The following is an 18,912-nucleotide window of genomic DNA, read 5'->3' as shown; positions in this document are numbered from 1 at the left end:
TCTCTCTCTCTCTCTCTCTCTCTCTCTCTCTCTCTCTCTCTCTCTCTCTCTCTCTGTGTGTGTGTGTGTGTGTGTGTGTGTGTGTGTGTGTGTGTGTGTGTTATGTGCATTGGTGTTTGGTGTTTGCCTGCATGTATCTCTGTGTGAGTGTGTCAGATTTTGGAGTTACAGACAGTCGTGAGCTGCCATGTGGGTGTTGCGGAGAACTGACCCCGGATCCTCTAGAAGACCACTCAGTGCTCTTAACTGCTAAGCCATCTCTCCAGCCCCTCTCTGTGTTTTTACAATAAGTGATCACTTAATGTCTGACATGGTGTATAAGAGTTTTCTCTGCTCATAAGAGTGTACAGAGTGTTTCTAGGAGGCAGATACCTATCCATAGTGATAAGGAGCCATGCGCAGGGTGCTGAATATTTGTAAAACCAGTACAATGTGATTTCTATTATCAGGGAATAGTCTTGAGAGGAAATAGGTATATGTATGTTAAGTAACAAAAATCCAGCTCTTTGCAGAGTGCCAACTATAAGGAGGACATTGCAAAGTGTAAACATGTTATATTTAAGTTGGTTTGTCGAGCCCTACAAATCAAATATTTACTGCACAATATAATAATGTCTATAAGCAAATGCAAAGAGAAAGATGACAGAGAGGTCACCCTAGAGTTTTTACAGATCAGCACAAACAACCAGCTGACATCTTTCCTTACTTTTCTTCAAGACAACAGAAATGACGTCTGCAGAGGCAGGCCCTGTTCTGCTCCTTTATAGGAAGTGGAGAAGTGTAGTGATTCAAATTATACTAGGTATGAAGTCTTATAAATTTCAGATCTAATAAAAGTGCTGAACAGCTACATGGGATGTGACAGCAAAGCCAATCCCTAGAACAATCCAGAGGAAACACAAAGGCAAGGAAATGGTTAAGGTTAAAATGAGAGAAAAAATCAAAATGGAGAAAGAAGTATAATTTTAAATGGTATTGTAACAGAGACCAGATGAGAAAGCTAATAAGAAATAAAAATTCAGACAAGCCAGAGGGAAGAACTGTGTAGAAAGAACTGACTAAAGGTTATTTTGACTCCCACACAGCAGGTGATGGCACAGTTTGTCACCTCATAGGTCAAGTCTCCTGTGAGGTCCTAGGCAAGTTACTTAGCTGCCTGGCTTAAACAATAGGAAAATGTCAACATCTACACCTCACAATATTGATCTGAGGAGGAACTGAGCACAACACTGAGCTCTCTACCTGTCTACACCTAGAGCACTTTCATTCAGTGGTGGTGCTAGCGGTGATGATGGGTACTGTTAGCAGCACCCAACAGGGCTACCCAAAGTGAGATTCCATGAGCCTTCCTTCCCTAGTTAGCCACTAAGCCCAGTAAAACCTCAGGATGATACTGCTGTGCAGTATATTCAGGTAACTGCATATCAAGAAACAACCACTATGAACTACACTCAAGTCTTTTATGTAAAACACAATTGTTTGACGGATGGCAAACCAAGGCGTGGGTATGCAAAAATGGCCACAGTCCCCTCTAGTGTGACACACCAAATGTCAGCACTCTCAATTCATCTCCTTTAAGTCTCCACCAAGCTCCCACTATCATTTATGCATCCACACTGCTTAAGAGGAATCTTAATGTTACCACCCAATGCTCATGCCTGGCAGTGTTTTAAGAATGTCTCAAGTTTCAATTGTGCAACTGGCTGGGACCCAGATATCACGTGGCATTCTGCTTTTTAAAACAACTAAGGCCTGCATCTTTAAAATCATCTAAAGCTTGGCATATATTATGAAAGTACTTCAGTAGACCACCCCACCTGTAAGAACATGGCTAGGAGCATAGGTATAGTACCAACATCCAGAGCCACTTCTGGTAAGGTATAATTAGATTTTAACTCTTTGTGTGCCCTCTACCAGAATGTAAAACCTATTCCTCCCTTTAAAGAAAATCATCTTATAATGTATTCAAGTTTAGATGTCGATTTAAAAAGCAATAGAGCAAAGATCATTGGTTAAGCCAGGATTAATTCCCAGCACATTAAGAAAGTTGAAAGGAGATCTCTGGATGCCAGGCTCCAACAGTTAAAGAACTGCAGAAGATGTGGTTGGAGATAGGACTCAGTGGTTAAGAACACAGATATTGCTCTTGCAGAAGTGGGTTCTGTTCCTCACACTCACTTCGGGCAGCTCAGAACCACCCTCATGGGCACCGTGTACACACACACACACACACACATACTTTATTAAAAAAATAGTGACAGAGAGTGGGCACACAAGTCTTTAGAGTCACAATTTCGGATGTGTGGGTTGTGACCCCTTTAGCAGACCTCTGTCTCCAAAAATAGTAACATTGCAATTCATAAAGGTAGCAAAATGACAGCTATGAAGTAGCAATGAAAATAATGTCATGGTTGGGGGTCATCACAGCATGAGGGACTGCATTAAAGAGTCACAGCATTAGGAAGATTGGGGGCCACTGATCTAGAGAAATATGTCTAAGGCTGCCCAAGAGATATTAAAAAATAGCAATAATACACAATAATAAACCTAAAGCAAATGGAACTCTGAGTGGTAGCTAATCTCTGCAACCCAGAGCTATGGTAAGTTGTGAAGCATTTCCTAAAACAGGAGCTCTGTTAAATACCAAAGCATCCCCTTGTCAAATGACCACTGGACAGAGTATGGGCGCTTGCATACAGAAACACTTTTACACATCTATGAGATTCTCTGCAAGAAAATAGCTCTGCTCCATTAGAGGCTGTTAAAATCATGCACTAGCGAGTTCATATTGGAAGAACAGTTTCTTGCCAACATCATTATATGACCAGGCAGAGTTCAAAGATACATGCCGAGAACAGAAAAAATCTGTAGCCTAGGGAAAACTAGCATGTTTCTCCAGGAAGGGAGAGACTGAGTAAAACCATATATAGTTTTAGAGTGGGGGAAAAGAAAAAAGTTTTCTAAAACAAGAGAACCTGGTCAAGTGGGTCAAAAAATAAGTTTCTATACATTCAATGAACTAATGTTCAGATTTTAATGTAACATGGTTACATACTTACTGCTATTTCAATACATACCTTTACTTAAGCTATAGTGGGGCTCTGCCCAAGGCAAGACTTTTTAATGGCAATAATAAAAATACTTAATAGTATTTAGAGCAAAGCATGTGTGGTCATAATGTTTTAAAGTGGAGAAAGAAAAGGTAATTCTGAACGTCTGCAGCACATTTCCATGTGATAAAACCACGACACTAAAGACTTGGTGGTACTGGGGGTGGGGCAGTCCATGTAGAGAAATATCACTTAAAAAGCAGAAAAGGAGACTCATAGTCGATTTGAGTAAAGCAAAGACAACAACTTTTAATATAAAATAAAACTGCCAATTAATGATGAGAGTCTGGTGATCAGAAATTGGGGTTTAAGTGTCTTCTTGGCCCCGTGACTACCTCCTGAGAGTCAAATGACCTTCATTTTCACCAACTCCAAACTTTTCCATTTGCTATTTCCGAATGGGATGTGACCTCCACCCCCTCTCTTAGATTTCTTTTCCAGGACACAGTCCTGTATTTTCTGAGGGGGGGGGGAGGACAGATGTAGAAGTGGGGTATTGGAGGCAGCATCTCTCAATGCAGTACCTCCTCTCTTCCTCCTCTTCCAAGCCTGCCCACTTTTCTCCCCTTTCCTCCCTCCTGTTACTTTCCATGCTCAGTCCCCAATCCCCCTCCGCTCAGCACATCTGTTTCCTACTTCAGTCCTCTGCTCTAACAGTATGGTGTTTGTGGTTTGCCCTTCCTTGAAGTTTCCAGAACACTGGGCTGGAAAATTATGTACTTTCCACTGGCCTAGGCCAGCCACCAGGAAGATATATCAGTTCACAACTGATCTTGTCTTCCAGGGTACTCCAAAATGTCTAAAGCCACAATTTGTTGATAGTGTCTTCTTAATTTGAAGGTAAAGATGTGGGTGTTATTTAATCTAGTAGGTAAAGTGACGCCACCATCCCCATCCCCACCACCACCCCTAACCCGAACAAGATGCTAAACACAGCCCCCTCTGCAAGAAACTTTCCTGCCCTAAATGTCATGATACTGAACAACTGTGGGCTACATGAAGGTAGCAACTTTCAAGTAGTATGCAGGGGCTTCCCTTAACACTGACAATGCTGAGTGGGGACCCTACCCACACATCTGGCTGCCCCAGGGGCACAGGCCAGCTGGGGAAGTTCTCTTCCTGACTAGGTCCTGAACAGACCTGATGAGCATTTCCAATGGGAAAACCTATAGCAACTTATAAAAACTGGCCTGAACAAAAGGCCCTTTTTCAAGTGCCTTCAAGCAGCTATAGGTATGTAAAGCACTCATTACATGGGCCTGATGTATCAATAAACACAGGTCCTTATACTAAATAAACAAAATCTTAGTAGAAAAAAAACAAAAAGAAAGGAGAAAGTCTGATTTAAAAACAAAACATTTATTTATGAAGAAGGTGCATTTGTTACTTTTCTGCTGCTATAGAAAACTCCTTGGCCAAGCTGACTTATATGGAAAAAAGGGTTTTGTTTAGGATTACAGTTCCAAAGGGAGACAAACCCCTCCCCATCACAGTGAGGAAGTTTAGCAGTAAGCAGGCATGACAATGAGACCAGCAAGCTGAGAGCTCACATCTTAACCCCACGGATAGAGGACACAGAGCAAATCAAGAATAGCACATGGCTCTGAAACCTCAAAGCCTGTCCCCAGTGACATACTTCCTCCAATAAGGCCACACTTACTAAACCAAACAACCAAACATCTGAACATGTGGGGTTCTTATTCAAATCACCACAGCAGGGTGAAGTGATACAGGTTATGTGTACAAGTCAGAGAACACATTTTCTTCTGCAATATCCACCATGTGGGTCCTGAGGCTCAAACTCAGATAGTCAGGCTTCATGGCAAATGCCTCTACCTGCTGAGCCATCAGCCCAAGTGTGTATGTTTATTAGGCTAAGAAGTCCTAATTGGCTCAGAATTTCCATGATAGATCTCTCAGGTGCATCATAAAGTTAGGGAATACTTCCACATGGTTCCTTTCAATCCACCTAAGTTCCTTTCCAATACCCAACAACCCCTTGAATGAGTTGCAGCCTTCTGTGATAACTGCCAATATCTAACATATTAAGAACTTAGGAACCAAGACTATAGGTCTAATAATTGTAAGAAGAAGAAAATAAACAGGCAGAACATGTCTTCTAACTAGAAAAACATTTCAAAGGCTAGGGAAATAAAATATAGCTAATTGCAGACAGGGTTTTTAACCAAATGTCTGATTTACTTATCTGAATCAGAAGTCAGCATACTTCTCTTAAGGGGTCTCGTAAATATTTTAGGCTTTATAAGCTAAGGGGCAATATAGAGAACATTACACATATGGATATTATAATCATTTCATAGCTAATCACTTAAAAGGGTAAAAACCAGCCAATGACTCACACTGTAATTCCAGCACACAAAAGATTAAAGTGGGAAGATCACCTTGAGTTGTGGGCCAGCCTGAGCTAGAAAGCAAGACCCTGCCAAAAAAATGAAGCACTGAAATAAACAAGTTGATTAATCATTAACAGTATTGTCTGTTAATCGAAGGCCAGGGTTTGGGAAACAGGCATGACATTTGGTGCGTAGGCTATATATAGTTTGCCAACTCCTAGCTATATTAGTAAATATCATTTTCAATATAACATTTCAACTTGCCTATCTCCTTTTTCTACAAACTGCTCATGTGTTTGTACTTTCTCTCAAGTGAACAGAGTATCACTGCTTCCTGGGAAAAACTATCCATGACGCACCTTTACAAGCACCATTCACTTGTTCTACTGCTCAGTGACTTCAGAGATCTAGAGTGTCTCATCTGATAGGTCCTGGGCAATATGAGACCAGAAGCCAGGTATGGTGGTGCATGTGTACAATCCAAGCACTGAGGAGATGGAAGCAAGAAAACTGCATGACTGTCACAGGTTTGAGGCTATTCTAAGCAATATAGGATCTTGCCATGATTTTTTAAAATTAAAACCAAAGATGTAACCATGAATAAAGATCATAACATTTTTTGAAGTCTTGAAAAGCTTTTTGCAGTATCAAAGAATTTTTCTGTTCTGGTTTGCTTTCTATTGCTATGATAAAACACTGGCAAATGCCAATTTGGGGAAGAAAGGGTTTATTTAATCTTACAGGTAAAAGTCCATTGTTGAAGGAAGCCAGGGCAGGATCTCAGGCAAGAGCAGAGGCAGACACCATGAAGAAAAAGGCTCACATTCGGCATCTCTCTTACATCCATATACCCTCCAAGGTGAGCTGTAGCCTCCTACGTCAACTAGGAATCAAGAAAATGTCCCACAGTCATACCCACAGGTTGAGGGGAATTCCTCGATTGAGGTTCCATCTTCCCAAGTGTGTCAAGTTGACAAGATTAGTCTTCACAATGTTCTAGGACAAGTAGTGAGAAGATGAGAAACCTAGTGTGTAGTCTACTTTTGATCAGACTGAAGAAATACTTGGGTGTGGTTAGGAGTGGTTAGCAAAAAGGTACCTACAATAAACATGCCTCAAATTGAATCCACAACCTGTCCCTACTTGCTCTGGGAAACTGGACCAGTCTCATAACCTTTTTAGGCTTCACTACTTCATTTAAAAGGAGAAAAAAAACCACTATCTATCTCATTGGTAAATGATCTTCTTAGAAAATGGCTGATCAGTGGGTATGTTTAGTAAATGTTACACACCATCAAAGCTAACTTTCCTGGGACCTCAGCACCCTTCCTGGACTGTGGGGGGCATTGAACAAGCATGTTCTGTATACTACTAAGCCTCTCCTCAAGTAAGGAACAGGAGGACCTTGACATAGCCAACTCTGCCTCAACTTCCCATGGCCACCACTTATTAAAAAGAAACACTGACATAGTCACATTACAAGTGCTTGTGACTGAGGGTTTGTTTGGGATGTGTATTTTAGTAAATAATGATTATGATTAAAATAACGTCTGCTACCCAAGGATACTGTCAACAGGACCATTGCTCCTTGGGTGATAAGGATATCAAGCAGCCTCTCCTAGTTCAACTTCCTGATGTTCTTGGCCCTCCCATGGCCTCTTACTCTACAGCCATCTGCTGCTTGCTTCCTTTCTTAGCAGCTGGAATTGCCTTATATCTAATGGCCTTCTGAGGTTCTAGCAGTCTGATACTGTAAAAAGCAGCCAATTACACTCACTAAAATCAATATGGGGTAAGACCTGACCCATGACAAATTAGTGTATAGCCTTCCAACTTTAAAGAATATATTAGGATCTGAAGACAAGGCAAAAGACCCAAACAGAAATGAATTATTGGTACATATTCCCTATGTCATCTGAAATAGGAGGGGAAAGCTATGAAATTCTCCCATGTATGTGTTGTACTGTTAACTTGGGTATAGAGGGAGTGTTTTTCTGAAATACTTAATTGGCAGTCATTTTTCAGGAAGTTTTTGAAGAAGGTGGAACTTATTTAGAACAAAGGGAATCTATCGCATTGACATCTGTCTGTGAAAACCCCATATAATCTCAAGAGATACTACAGTCAAAATTAAATGTTTCCACAGAAAAAAAGGCACAAAGGAGAAGTATGACATTCTAGTACATGAGAAAAGGCAGGTCATAGAATGGTCATGTCTACTGAAGGCTTGGTGGGCACAAGGTATCAGGCTTGCATGAAAAAAAATTACAAGTGATCAATCATGAGAAACTTGGGCAGAATCGTGTGCACTTGGGCAGAACTTCCCAATCATCTACTTTTCTATATTCAGGACCTTGGCTGCAGGATGTCAGCAAAGTCACAGCATCCAAAGTCTTTTCTCAACATTTGCATGCCTGCTGAGAATTCTCACCCATGCACTGTTCTACCATCTGCCCACATAGAGAATCACAGTAGTTATCTATTCCTCCTTGAAGCCCCCAGCATGCACTTAGTGAGCAATGTCTTAGCTACAAGGAGAGATGAACTGTCCCTTCAACTTCCATGGTCACCACACAGATTCAGACTACCAGTCACCAAAGTAGCCACAAGATCCTTCTAACTTTATTCCCTGACTTCATCCCTTCCTAAATCCACTGTCAACTGGTCATATTGTATACCACACTCCCCAGGGCAAATGCTTTGAAAGGCTTGCTAGAGTCTGAGGAGTAAAAGCCAAGCCTTTGTGTCTAACAATCAGAGTTCTCAATGATCCAATCCCAAATCTGTTGAGCTGTTGCTTCCCCCTTTGGGAATTAGCTGTCCCACACTCAATTTTCTAAAACTTAGACTAATTCTCACACCTGATGATCTCTTCTCAACTCGTGCTTCTTTACCATCAGACTCCTGCTACAGTAGCAGCAAAGGCCCATAAAGTCAAAACTGTGTCCTTCTAGTCAAGAGAGTAGGATCTGGCTGGGTAGAGAACAACATTCCCACTGGGCAAGTCAATAACCTAGCTAAGGGACCACCCTTTAGGAAGATGAATCCATCTGAAGTCATGCTAAAGAGACTGGAAAGATAGCTCAGCAGTTAAGAACAGTTGCTGCTCTTCCAGAGAACTTGTTCAGTTCCCTGCACCCATTCTGGGAGACTGACAACTGCCTGCAATTCCAGCTCCAGGGGGTCCAATGCCCTCTGTGGGCACCTGTACTCATATACTTACATATAGGTATACACGGAGAGACACCTAAGTAAAAATAAAAATTTTAAAAAGAAATGGGATGGATAGCTATCCCTTAATGACATAATATACTTTTTCTTCCCAGAATCCCTAATACAGTCACTATGGAGCCACCGTAAGACTCTGTTAAGTCTCCCTGGTTTTTTGAGTCTTGACTCGGTGTAGTGGTTTCATGTTACTGGCTCATGAGAAGTGGCACTATTAAGAGGTGTGACCTTGTTGGAGAAACTGTGTCACTATATGGGGTTGGCTTTGAGGTCCTATGCTTAAGCTCTGCCCAGGGTGGAAGAGACCCTCTCCCTGGCTGCCTACAGAAGACAGCTTCCTTCTGGATGCCTTCTGATCAAGCTGTAGACATCTCCACTACTCCACCAACATGTCTGCCTGTGTGCACGTTGCTATGATGATGATGGACTGAACCTCTGAACCTGTAAGCCAGCCCCAATTAAATGTTGTCCCTTATAAAAATTGCCTTGGTCATGGTGTCTGTTCACAGCAATAAAATCCTAACACACTCAGAAACGTGTAACTTTTCTTTTTTCTTCTTTTTTTTTATCTCTTTCGGATACTGGCCAGAGCCTAAGAATGCTCTCTCTAGTACTTTGTGCTTTTTCATGATTTCTCTGAAGCTGTCTTCCCCTTCAGGTAGCTGCTTATCTGCCATGACGCTACTTACAAGCCACATCATTTGCTCCTTTCATCTTTTCTCTCCCTTCTCTGGAAGTTGCCAAGATTCCAGCTTGTCCGGGCTGGAGTTTTCTCTTAAATTCTAATAAAATTGTTCTCTGTGAGTTGGTTCTTAAATTCTTTTATCAACAGGACTAAGAACCCAGGAGAGGACCTGAGTCTCCCCAGTGACGTGTAATGACTTTGGTGGGATGACCCAAACTTCCTGGTAAGACTTGCTGCCCTTGAGAAGCAGCCCTGCCAGCAGTGAAGCCAGTCACCAGCTCTACTCCCGTTAAATTGTACAGCATCTAAGTGTCACTTGGTGTCCTCTGAGTGAACAACCCCCAGCAGTGGTGCAAGTCTAGAACCAGCTCCAACACTTGCTACATGTCATTTGAGGACAATAACTCATTACTTTGTGTCTCAATTTCTTTATCTATAGAATAGATATGTTCTATATGTTCTAAATGTTGTGACCACAACATTTGCTTAGTATAGCACGGGGCACACAAAGTAAGCATTAGAAAGCATGATCGGTTTGAAGTCACAAAATGGACATGGATACTCTCACAGTATCTTGCACATTGTATCAATATGTACCCAAAATAAACTCCTGAGAAATTCTCTAAGTATTTTAAATCATTTCCACTCATTAAAATATTTGCTAAACAGCTGCAGGCGATATTTGAAGCCTGAGAATACTCATAGAGTACTGATCAGGTTTATTTTTAAGGTACTATATTAACATAAGACATAATTGCTCATTTTTATAATACATGGGGGAAGGAAACCTTATAAAAGAACCTGTCTATAAAATGCTAAGTGTGTGTGTTTGGAATGTTTTCTGTGATAAGCCTTGTGAGTAGAAATAGAATGTACTGATCTCTGGAGTCAGAATTATATATGCCTATATCAGCAACATTGTAGTGGAGTCAGCAGAACTAAGGACAAGCATGTTAAAGAAAATGAGGCCACATGGTTTTCTATCAGGGTGGGGTGGGGGGAGGACTGGAATATCATGTAGGAAATTTGAGCAGAGGTTATATGAGGGAGGTCTGAGTCATCAGTAAAAGACTTAAACCTCAATAATACCAAGGTGACAACCATGGCCCTGGTAGATCTTCCACTGGCCTGAGACATCCTAGATAGATAAACACGTTGACCAGGAATTCACTTCTCACTGCCTCCTCAGAGCACGGAAGGCAAACTCAGATCCAATGTCCTGCAGCTTGCTGGCCTTGGGCCTTAGAAACACTAGCCCCAATGACTTGAGTGTTCTGCTTCTATTACCAAAGGAAGGCTAGCAGCCCCCAAGAAATTAGCACAAAACATCAAAAGTCATAACAGCAAAAGATAGATCTTTCCCATCAAGCAGCTTAGAATATGACCACTCCAAAGAGTCCTAACTCTGCACTAAGAAGCCCTAAAAAAAATATAACTATAGTAAATGTAAGAGTATCATATATATTTTCTCTCTTCACTGAGGTCAACTGTATTTTGGATAGCTTAGGTGGAACAGTGTGTGTGCAAAAAAAGCTACAGTACAGACAGCCATTACCACATCCTACATTGTCTTAACAAATCAACCTGTATGGAAACACATAGAGGACACAGTGGGTGATGCTGAGTCTTGCCCAACCCTTCACATGTCAGTTGTAGCTCCTGGCAATGATTTTAGTGTTCCAAATAAGTGGAGATCATCACAATTATGTTGTTGTTGCGGTTGCTGCTGTTGCTGCTATTTCCTGCTACACAAAGAAGTGGTTTCACCCTTGGTCTTTTCCAGACTGTAGAAAAACAAGAAGACACTAAAGCAAGCCACTCTGCCGAATGTAGAATTCCTGCCAACTCCAGTGTGCCTGGAACAATGGACTGTAGGAGGCCTAGACGTATGTGAGGTCCAACCTCTGCCTGAGGATTAGTCACAAAGCCACTGGCACTCGGATCCCCAGCACTGCACCACAGCTCCAACCTGGCTGGACTGCACATAATGAAAAAGAAATTGGGAACACACTGAAGCTAAAACCGCAAATGCATTTTAAGTCCTGGTTTAAATTCATTTCAATTAGCAGAGGTCAGGCAGTTTCTATACTCACGCTGAGTTATTCTTACTGATTTAATAACAAAATCAGGCAGACATAATGTTCTACTAAAAAAAATTAAATATTGTGATAGAAGTACATTCTCAGTCTCCATAGAGAACATAGAAATAGCTTCCAAAGAAATTTGCCTTAAAGGATAATTAATGAAGGAAATACCCCAGAATTTCAGTAATGGGAAACAAGTATTTGTGCATTGTATGTCTTATAGGTCAGAAATAACAGATCAGCATGACTTTTCATTCTCTAGCTCAGCCCTGATGTCTTACAGTGAACATCAGTGCAGCCAGAGAAAAATGAGTCACATCTTTTGAGATGCTCCCCCTTTCCCAGGTCCTGTCTAGAAGTGAATCTTTTTTTTCCCTCACCTCACAATATGTCTGCTTTGCCCAGAACACTGTAGCAAAGATGCTCTTCAGAGGGGGACTTACTGAAATGATTGAAGAGTTGAGACTAAGTCAACCTGATTCAAAAGGCAACTCTACCATTGACTACCTGTGTGATACTGGCAAGTTTCTTGCTGTCCTTTGTCCTTCTGTCCCTCCAGGTAAGATGGACAAATAGTAGCACCTACCTCCTAGCACATGGGCCTTTCCATCTGAGCAAAACAGTCCTCTATGGTCCTTACCTAACCGACTCCTCACCCATCAAGGTCTCTGGTCATGATCACAGCCCTGAAAGACACCTTTCCCAACCACCACACTGGAGACTATCCCCCCCCAGATAACAGGCTTCACTCTTTTTCATAACTCTTCTCTATTTTCATAACTATCTCTCACAATAGAAGTCACAACAGAAAGAGAAATATGGAATTATAGCTATTGGTTATAATTCCATAGTTTCAAGTAGAAATTTAACAAAAACTTACATAATGAGTACCACACATAATGGCACACACCTCCAGAGACTAAAGCAGGAAGATGACAAGCTTGAGGCTAGCTTAGGCTTTACAGGAAATACATAATACATACATACATACATACATACATACATACATACATACATACATACATTCAAAATCAATCTGGAATACTAAATATACCCTGTCTCAAACACACAAACAAATGATTACCCTAACTAATGAGTAAGTGAATTGCCGAATGAATGAGGTAGCCCCAAGAATTCAATCAAGTCAGCACAGAGTATCTGCACAGTGTCGATCACTCAGCTACTTCTGGAAATGTTTGAACTAAGAATGGTTAATGGTCATAGTTCTTCCAATTTTTAACTTTTAGACTCTGAAATGCCCCTTCTCGCTAACATCATTAATGACTATCCCCTGTACTTTATTCGGCACTGTGCTGGTAAATAGGCTTTAGGAGTGGCACTTGGGAATGGAATGAGTCCTGCTAGTCCTCACCATATGTTGGCTGGAGGTTCCACTCAGCCGACTTCACAGATCAGCCCGCACCATCAATGTATGCAAGCTAAGGGAGCAACAGAGTCTACTTGCAAGATAGGAGCCGCAGTCTCAGGTAATCGAAAAGGACCATTTGTCAGTTTCTAACATGTAAAAATATTCTAACCATAACCAATGTCAAGTTAGCAATGACTCAACAGCAGGCTCCCCAAATTCCTAAAACTTTAACAAAGGGCTCACAAACTACTACAATCTCCTCTTGGGAAAGGAGGTTCTTTTAAACCTCTAAACTGTTTTTTGCAGACATGCTTTTTACAGACTGTCTGTTATTGATGAGCCAAGATCAGGGCAGTCCACTGACTAGTTTGATGATCAACAAAACTAGCTGCATGTGCAGGCTGCACTTTCTGGAACACATCCTGACATCAAGACTCTAACCGTGCTCTGCTTCCACAACAGAACTCTGTGAGAACCAATCAACTAAGAAAAATACGGACTGTGTCTCTACTCTTCTCTGTGGAGCTGAGCGCACAGATGAAGCGAAGCAGCGTCTATTAAGTGCTACTTAGAAGAAGAATCTAAAGCAGGAGGGCAGAGGTTCCTCCCTGACCACAGGAACCCATGGGGACAGAGGGATGCTACAGCTGGTGCTTTTTCTGGCATCCCACTCTGGCTGGCTACATATATAACACCAGACCTTGGCCTTAAAATAAGGCAGCAACTTTTTCTAACTATAGAGATGTTCCGCTGCCACAATTTTTGAAATAACACAAATAATGTTTCAAAGCCTAACCAGTCTTTATGCAAATCATGATTTACATTGCTCTTCCGTAAACTGGTTTGAAGGCTCACAAGAAGAAACAAGGGTTTGCTTCTGCTCTGTTGTATTAGCTGCACGCTGCTTCATGGCAGGTTAATCCCAAATTAATCAACTCAAAAAACATATGTTCATTACCTCATAGGTATTTTCCCAGTGGAAGAGACCAGGCACAACTTAGCTGGGTCCTTTGCTTCACGATGTCTCACAAGGCTGTAATTAAGGCATCAGCCTAGCACCTGTCTCATCTGCAGGCAACTATGGCTGTTGGCAGTTCTCATTGTTAATGACCATGCTGAGTACCTCCCCTCCTCACTGGATGTTGGCTCAAAGCTGCCCTTATATCCTTACCATCTGGCCCTTCTACACAGCAGCTTGCTTGATCAAAATACAATGAAGACAAGAGGATCTGTTTTCAAGGTAGAAGCTTCAGTCTTGTGTAGCCCTATCATGGAAGTGGCATCAACAGCTGTTGTCTCTGGCATACTACATCTTTTAGATACAAGTCTCTAGAATGAGTCATTTCTCAAAAGGAGGTAGTCACACAAGTATGTGAATTCCAGGTGGTAGGGACCACTGGAGATCATTTTGGAAATCTGCCCAACACATTTACACTCTCAGAATTCAGATGGAAAGAGCAGACCCAACAAAACACTTCTAAGTATTTTAACATAAAACAAGCCATGTGGTTTCCAAAATATGTGGCTAAGATCTCATGAAAATAAAATAAGGGAGATTCAGAGTAGAGAGCTTTAGGTTTGAAAATACCAAAGTCCACTAAAATCTCCCAAGCAAATACAAACAATATATAGACACCTTATGGGAGCATTGGTATCTTGACAGATTTCTTGACAACACACAAGGTAGCTGCCCATCTAAACAGGTGTTCAATTCTAAGAGATATAGTCTACTCTGAAATCTTTAGTGCTGCCAATGTTTTGAAGACATATCTAACACTGCCATACGAATTGCAATTTGCCATGTGGTATGTGTCTCCCTTTAGCAGTTTTGCCTACAAGATGCTCTTAGAGCCTTCTTTACTACAGTAGCAAGAAAACTGTGGCAACAATTTCAAACCCTGGCTGACACACACATTTTTTTCCTAAGCTTTAACTAACCATAAATTCTCAGATATCTGAGCATCTCAGCATTCAGTGGTGGTGGCCAGCCAGAGAAACTGCCTGCGGAAGACTTCAAATGATTTAAATACACTACGGATGAAACATATTCAGAACTCCTGGAACAGAATGTTCTAGACAAATGTAAATGTAGACGAGGATTACCTTAAACCCAAATGTTTGGCACTGGCCTATACCTTATTCTCAAAAAAAAGAAAGAAAGAAAGAAAGAAAGAAAGAAAGAAAGAAAGGAAGGAAGGAAGGAAGGAAGAAAGGAAGAAAAACATGTGTTTGGCTTTCCACAAACTCTGTCTCTAATTCAGTTATCAAAACGCTTGCAGTCACTGTGCTAATCATCTATGTATTTTGTTTCTTTAGAGATATATTTGACACCAAACTTAAACAGACCTGTACCTAAAAGCCCCCCAAAACCATAGCCACCGGTGGAAAAGTGACCATAAAGCACCTTAGAGTTACCATGTGCTGCACAGGCTTGAATAATAATCGAACACGGGTGCCATGAGCTCAGAAAGAATGCTCACACAAAGTTCTACTTTAACAGCCACAAGCAGAGAAGATCAGTGAGCTGAGAGCAGGGGAAACGAGGTTGAGACTATAGACATTTTCCAACCTGTGAAACAGCGTAAGAACGTATTCAGTATCTAAAGCAAGTTTCTTACCTCTCTCAGGTGGATGTTTTCCTTCTCCTTCTGATCTAAAATCACTTCCAAGTGGCTGACCTGAGACTCAGCCTCTGCCATCCGCCGCGTGCGCTCATTGTCATCCTCAAGGCTCTTAGATGGCAAGCCCTTACTCTGCAGCATCTCCAGGAGCTTTTTAATAGACTCGTCTCGGGCATTGAGAGTCTGTTTCTGGGTTTCAATTCTCAGCTCCATTTCTTCCAATGTCTTCCGCAGAAGGAACAGCTCCTTGGCCTGTCTGTCATGCTCAGCTTGGAGCCTGCGGAAGTTCTCCTCCGTCAGCTCAATGGTGAAGTGCTCAGCTCCCCGGTTGCCACTCTCTTGCTGCAGGAGGTGATTGAGGTCTCTCTGGGTTCGCAGCTCATCCTGAAGGGCCTGGATCGTCAACTGCAGGTGCTACAGTGAGAAAGACGGAGCAGGGGAGAGGAGACAGGAGAAACAGTTAGTGAAAAGGTCAAATGCTGTGAGCTGCCACCGCCACACCATGAAAATGGAATGTTAATCATGAGGTCCAGGGGCCAGCCGTGAAGTCCTCCACTGTGACTTCAGAAGCATGGGACAGCACATGAAGAGGGGGATTAATTCAGTGATGCTTTCTGAATGTCTTAGGAGAAGAGAAATGTACACACACACGGAAACGGTATATTAGTGTCAACCACAAGGGAATTAAACATCTACGGTGCTTAGTTTAGGAAGGGAAAGGGTTAGAAGGAAACTTTAGTAAAACACACTTTCTTAGGCCCACAACACTCCAGACTCAGTATTCCTTGTTTCCTAAGATGTTCTTTATCCATTATTTTTCATGATAAATGCATATCCATTTAAAAATGAAAATAATAGCATCTACTACGAGCAGACACAAACAAGGACTTTATTTTTTTACAAATAAAGCTGTGAACAGGTTTAGTAAACAGGATTACTGCCTCTGCAAGCAAAAGGGACTAAATGGAGACACAGACAAGCACGTTCAAACACACAAGGTGGGGAGGCTGTGCAGAGTAAAACAAACAAGCAGCAAGAGCAGACAAACCTTGGTTCTTCTGGCGTCCAGTAACTGAACAGCATGGGAAATGAAAAAAAATGAAGCAAAAAATCAACATAAAGAAAAGTCCAGTGCAAGCAAAGGATATTCAACAGAAATAACTTAACACAGAGTACCTCCACAGAAGAAAAAGAAAAGAAAAAAAATCTCATTAAGCCAACACCCATAAGCTACACACAATTCAGAGCATTGATGCTGGATCAACACAAAAAGAAAAACGGAGAGCAAAGGAAAGAAAAAGAAAGAAAGAAAGAAAGCCAATCAAGGCTTAGTTTAATAGCCTTTTGTTTCCCTCTCTTTCTCTCTCTCTCTCTCTCTCTCTCTCTCTCTCTCTCTCTCTCTCTCTCTCTCTTTTTCTGACCTAACAGCAATTTTTTTGATATCTTACCAGAGAGGAAATCACAATACTCTAAACATTGTTTCCAGTCAACCACAGTAGAAAACACCAGAGAAAGTAGTTAACAGTTGCAAAAAAAAGAAATCCTTGAAGGAAGTCAGTTGGTGGATTCATGTCCTCCTTTCCAGACCAACCTCAGGCTGGTCAGAGGCAGAGGCCACAAGCCTGAAGATGGTTTTTTGCCCAGGAACATACCAAGAGGCTTCAAAAATAGCAATTACTCATTCATTCACAGATACATTATCCTGCCTGTAGACCAGACCACAACATTAAGCAGAGGAACCAAGCTGGACGTAAGACAGGGCTGTTGCCCACAGGGACTCACAGTGTTGTAAGGCACAGATAATACCATGTCTTAGTTATATAAGTATTGGAATAGACAACATTTGAAATCTGCCTGAAGTCTTATGGCTGATACCCAGAGGTTGAAATCTTTCTGAATGTGGCCACCACCAAGAAGCTAGCACAAATGTGGTTCACTGCCACACTGTTCACACTTAGGAATGAGAAGGTCCTAGAACACACAGAGGGAGGGCATTCTCCTTCTTAGCTATGTGCCACAGTGCCTCACAGGGCACTGAACGCTCCCTATTGACACAGATTACTGACTACTTTGTGATACAACAGAATCTTGTAAATGTGAGTTTCAGGGCCTTTAGTCACAGGCTGTGTGACCATCAACACAATTTCTATCATGTTTATCAGCACAGTAAAAAAAAACAAAAACAAACAAACAAATCAACAAACAGAAAACCCTGTACCCTTTCGCAACCCACTTTCCATTTTCTTCCCAGGAACAAAGCTCTGAGAGCCAATAATCTTTCTGTCCCTATAAATTTGGCTATGAAAAATATTCCTTATCAGTGAAATCATGAAATAAGTGGTTTCTTTGGTTTCATGTACATTCAGAATGTAATGCGTGCTTTAGCATCAGAATTTCATTCCTTTCTATAACTGAATTTTATTCCATGATAAAATATGCTAACTTTTATTTACCCATTTACCATCTGATTTAGAATATATATTCACAGCAGCATTGTATACTTTGGCCAAAAAGTATAAGTAATCTATATGTCAATCAATTAGTCAGTGCATAAATATGATATATCCAGGTAATGAAATATTATTTAGCCACAAAGTTGGGTAATTTAACTTAAAATTGACTCTGAAAGTATTATGTCCCTACAAAAGAAGCCAATCACAAAAGTCTACAAATGGTGTGATTCTACTTACACTATGTCCAGATAAGCAAATTCATAGATGGAGATAAATTAAGGATTGCCAGGAAATAAAAAGGATGTATCTACTGACCATTATGATGTTTCCTTCTGGTTTGAAAAACAAAATCTCAAGCTAGATAGTGGTGTTAGTTACACAGTTCTGAGAATATATGAAAACTGATACTCTGTACTTACAGAGACAAACTGTATTAATTTTTACCTTAATAAAACTGCCACAGAAAATATGAGTTAAGCCACAGGCTCATGTGATCATTTTCCACCAAGGCTCCATCTCTAAGCCAATCAAAACAGATTGTATTAGAGCATGTAAACCTTCTGCCCTGCTCTTGGAGGCATGCTTTAGCTACTGCCTCCTGGTTACTTAAATATGTTTTATGTTAGCATGGCTTTGTCCTTTGATGGTGGTATGGGCTCTGAGTTGATCTAAGTTAATTTAGAGACAAATGTAATGAATCAGGATGATGAGAATGGAAACTGGATGGATGGTGAGAATTCTTGAGAGCAACCAAGAATAATGTTTGTTTTTACATGATCCATATATAACCCAGAAGGAAGTTCCAAACTAAATCTGTAGACATCCTCTGATCACAGGTGTCACCACTGGCAAGATGACAGTAAGAGAGCTGTTCCTGGGTGGGCAAGCTGCTTATAACCATGTTCCCCTGTTTTCAAATCTACAAAGTAGGGCTCACTCTAATGCTTATTTTATTCCTGGGTGGAATAACAAAAATAGTACATCAGGTGCCAGGTTTAAGGAAAGAAG

The 18,912-nt window shown here is 41.2% G+C and overlaps 1 protein-coding gene across 3 annotated transcripts in view; it reads right to left on the bottom strand.

Moving 5' to 3' along the window:
- Erc2 (ELKS/RAB6-interacting/CAST family member 2) overlaps window positions 1-18,912 on the bottom strand; it is an 822,395-nt gene that overhangs the window by 664,102 nt on the left and 139,381 nt on the right. For 2 of the 3 annotated variants that reach the window (XM_028754073.1, XM_028754074.1), the window contains 2 exons: window positions 16,500-16,523; window positions 15,449-15,865 (listed from right to left, as the gene is read on the bottom strand). In XM_028754073.1, coding sequence (XP_028609906.1) covers window positions 15,449-15,865; window positions 16,500-16,523 — 441 coding nt within the window. The remainder of the gene's footprint in view (window positions 1-15,448; window positions 15,866-16,499; window positions 16,524-18,912) is intronic. The other variant, XM_028754072.1, reaches the window with a different exon arrangement.

This window comes from Grammomys surdaster, unplaced genomic scaffold (assembly GCF_004785775.1).
Source record: "Grammomys surdaster isolate TR1022 unplaced genomic scaffold, NIH_TR_1.0 125979, whole genome shotgun sequence".
NCBI lineage: Eukaryota > Metazoa > Chordata > Mammalia > Rodentia > Muridae > Grammomys > Grammomys surdaster.
The sequence above is the reverse complement of the archived record's forward strand: the minus strand, read 5'-3'. Positions and strand labels throughout refer to the sequence as shown.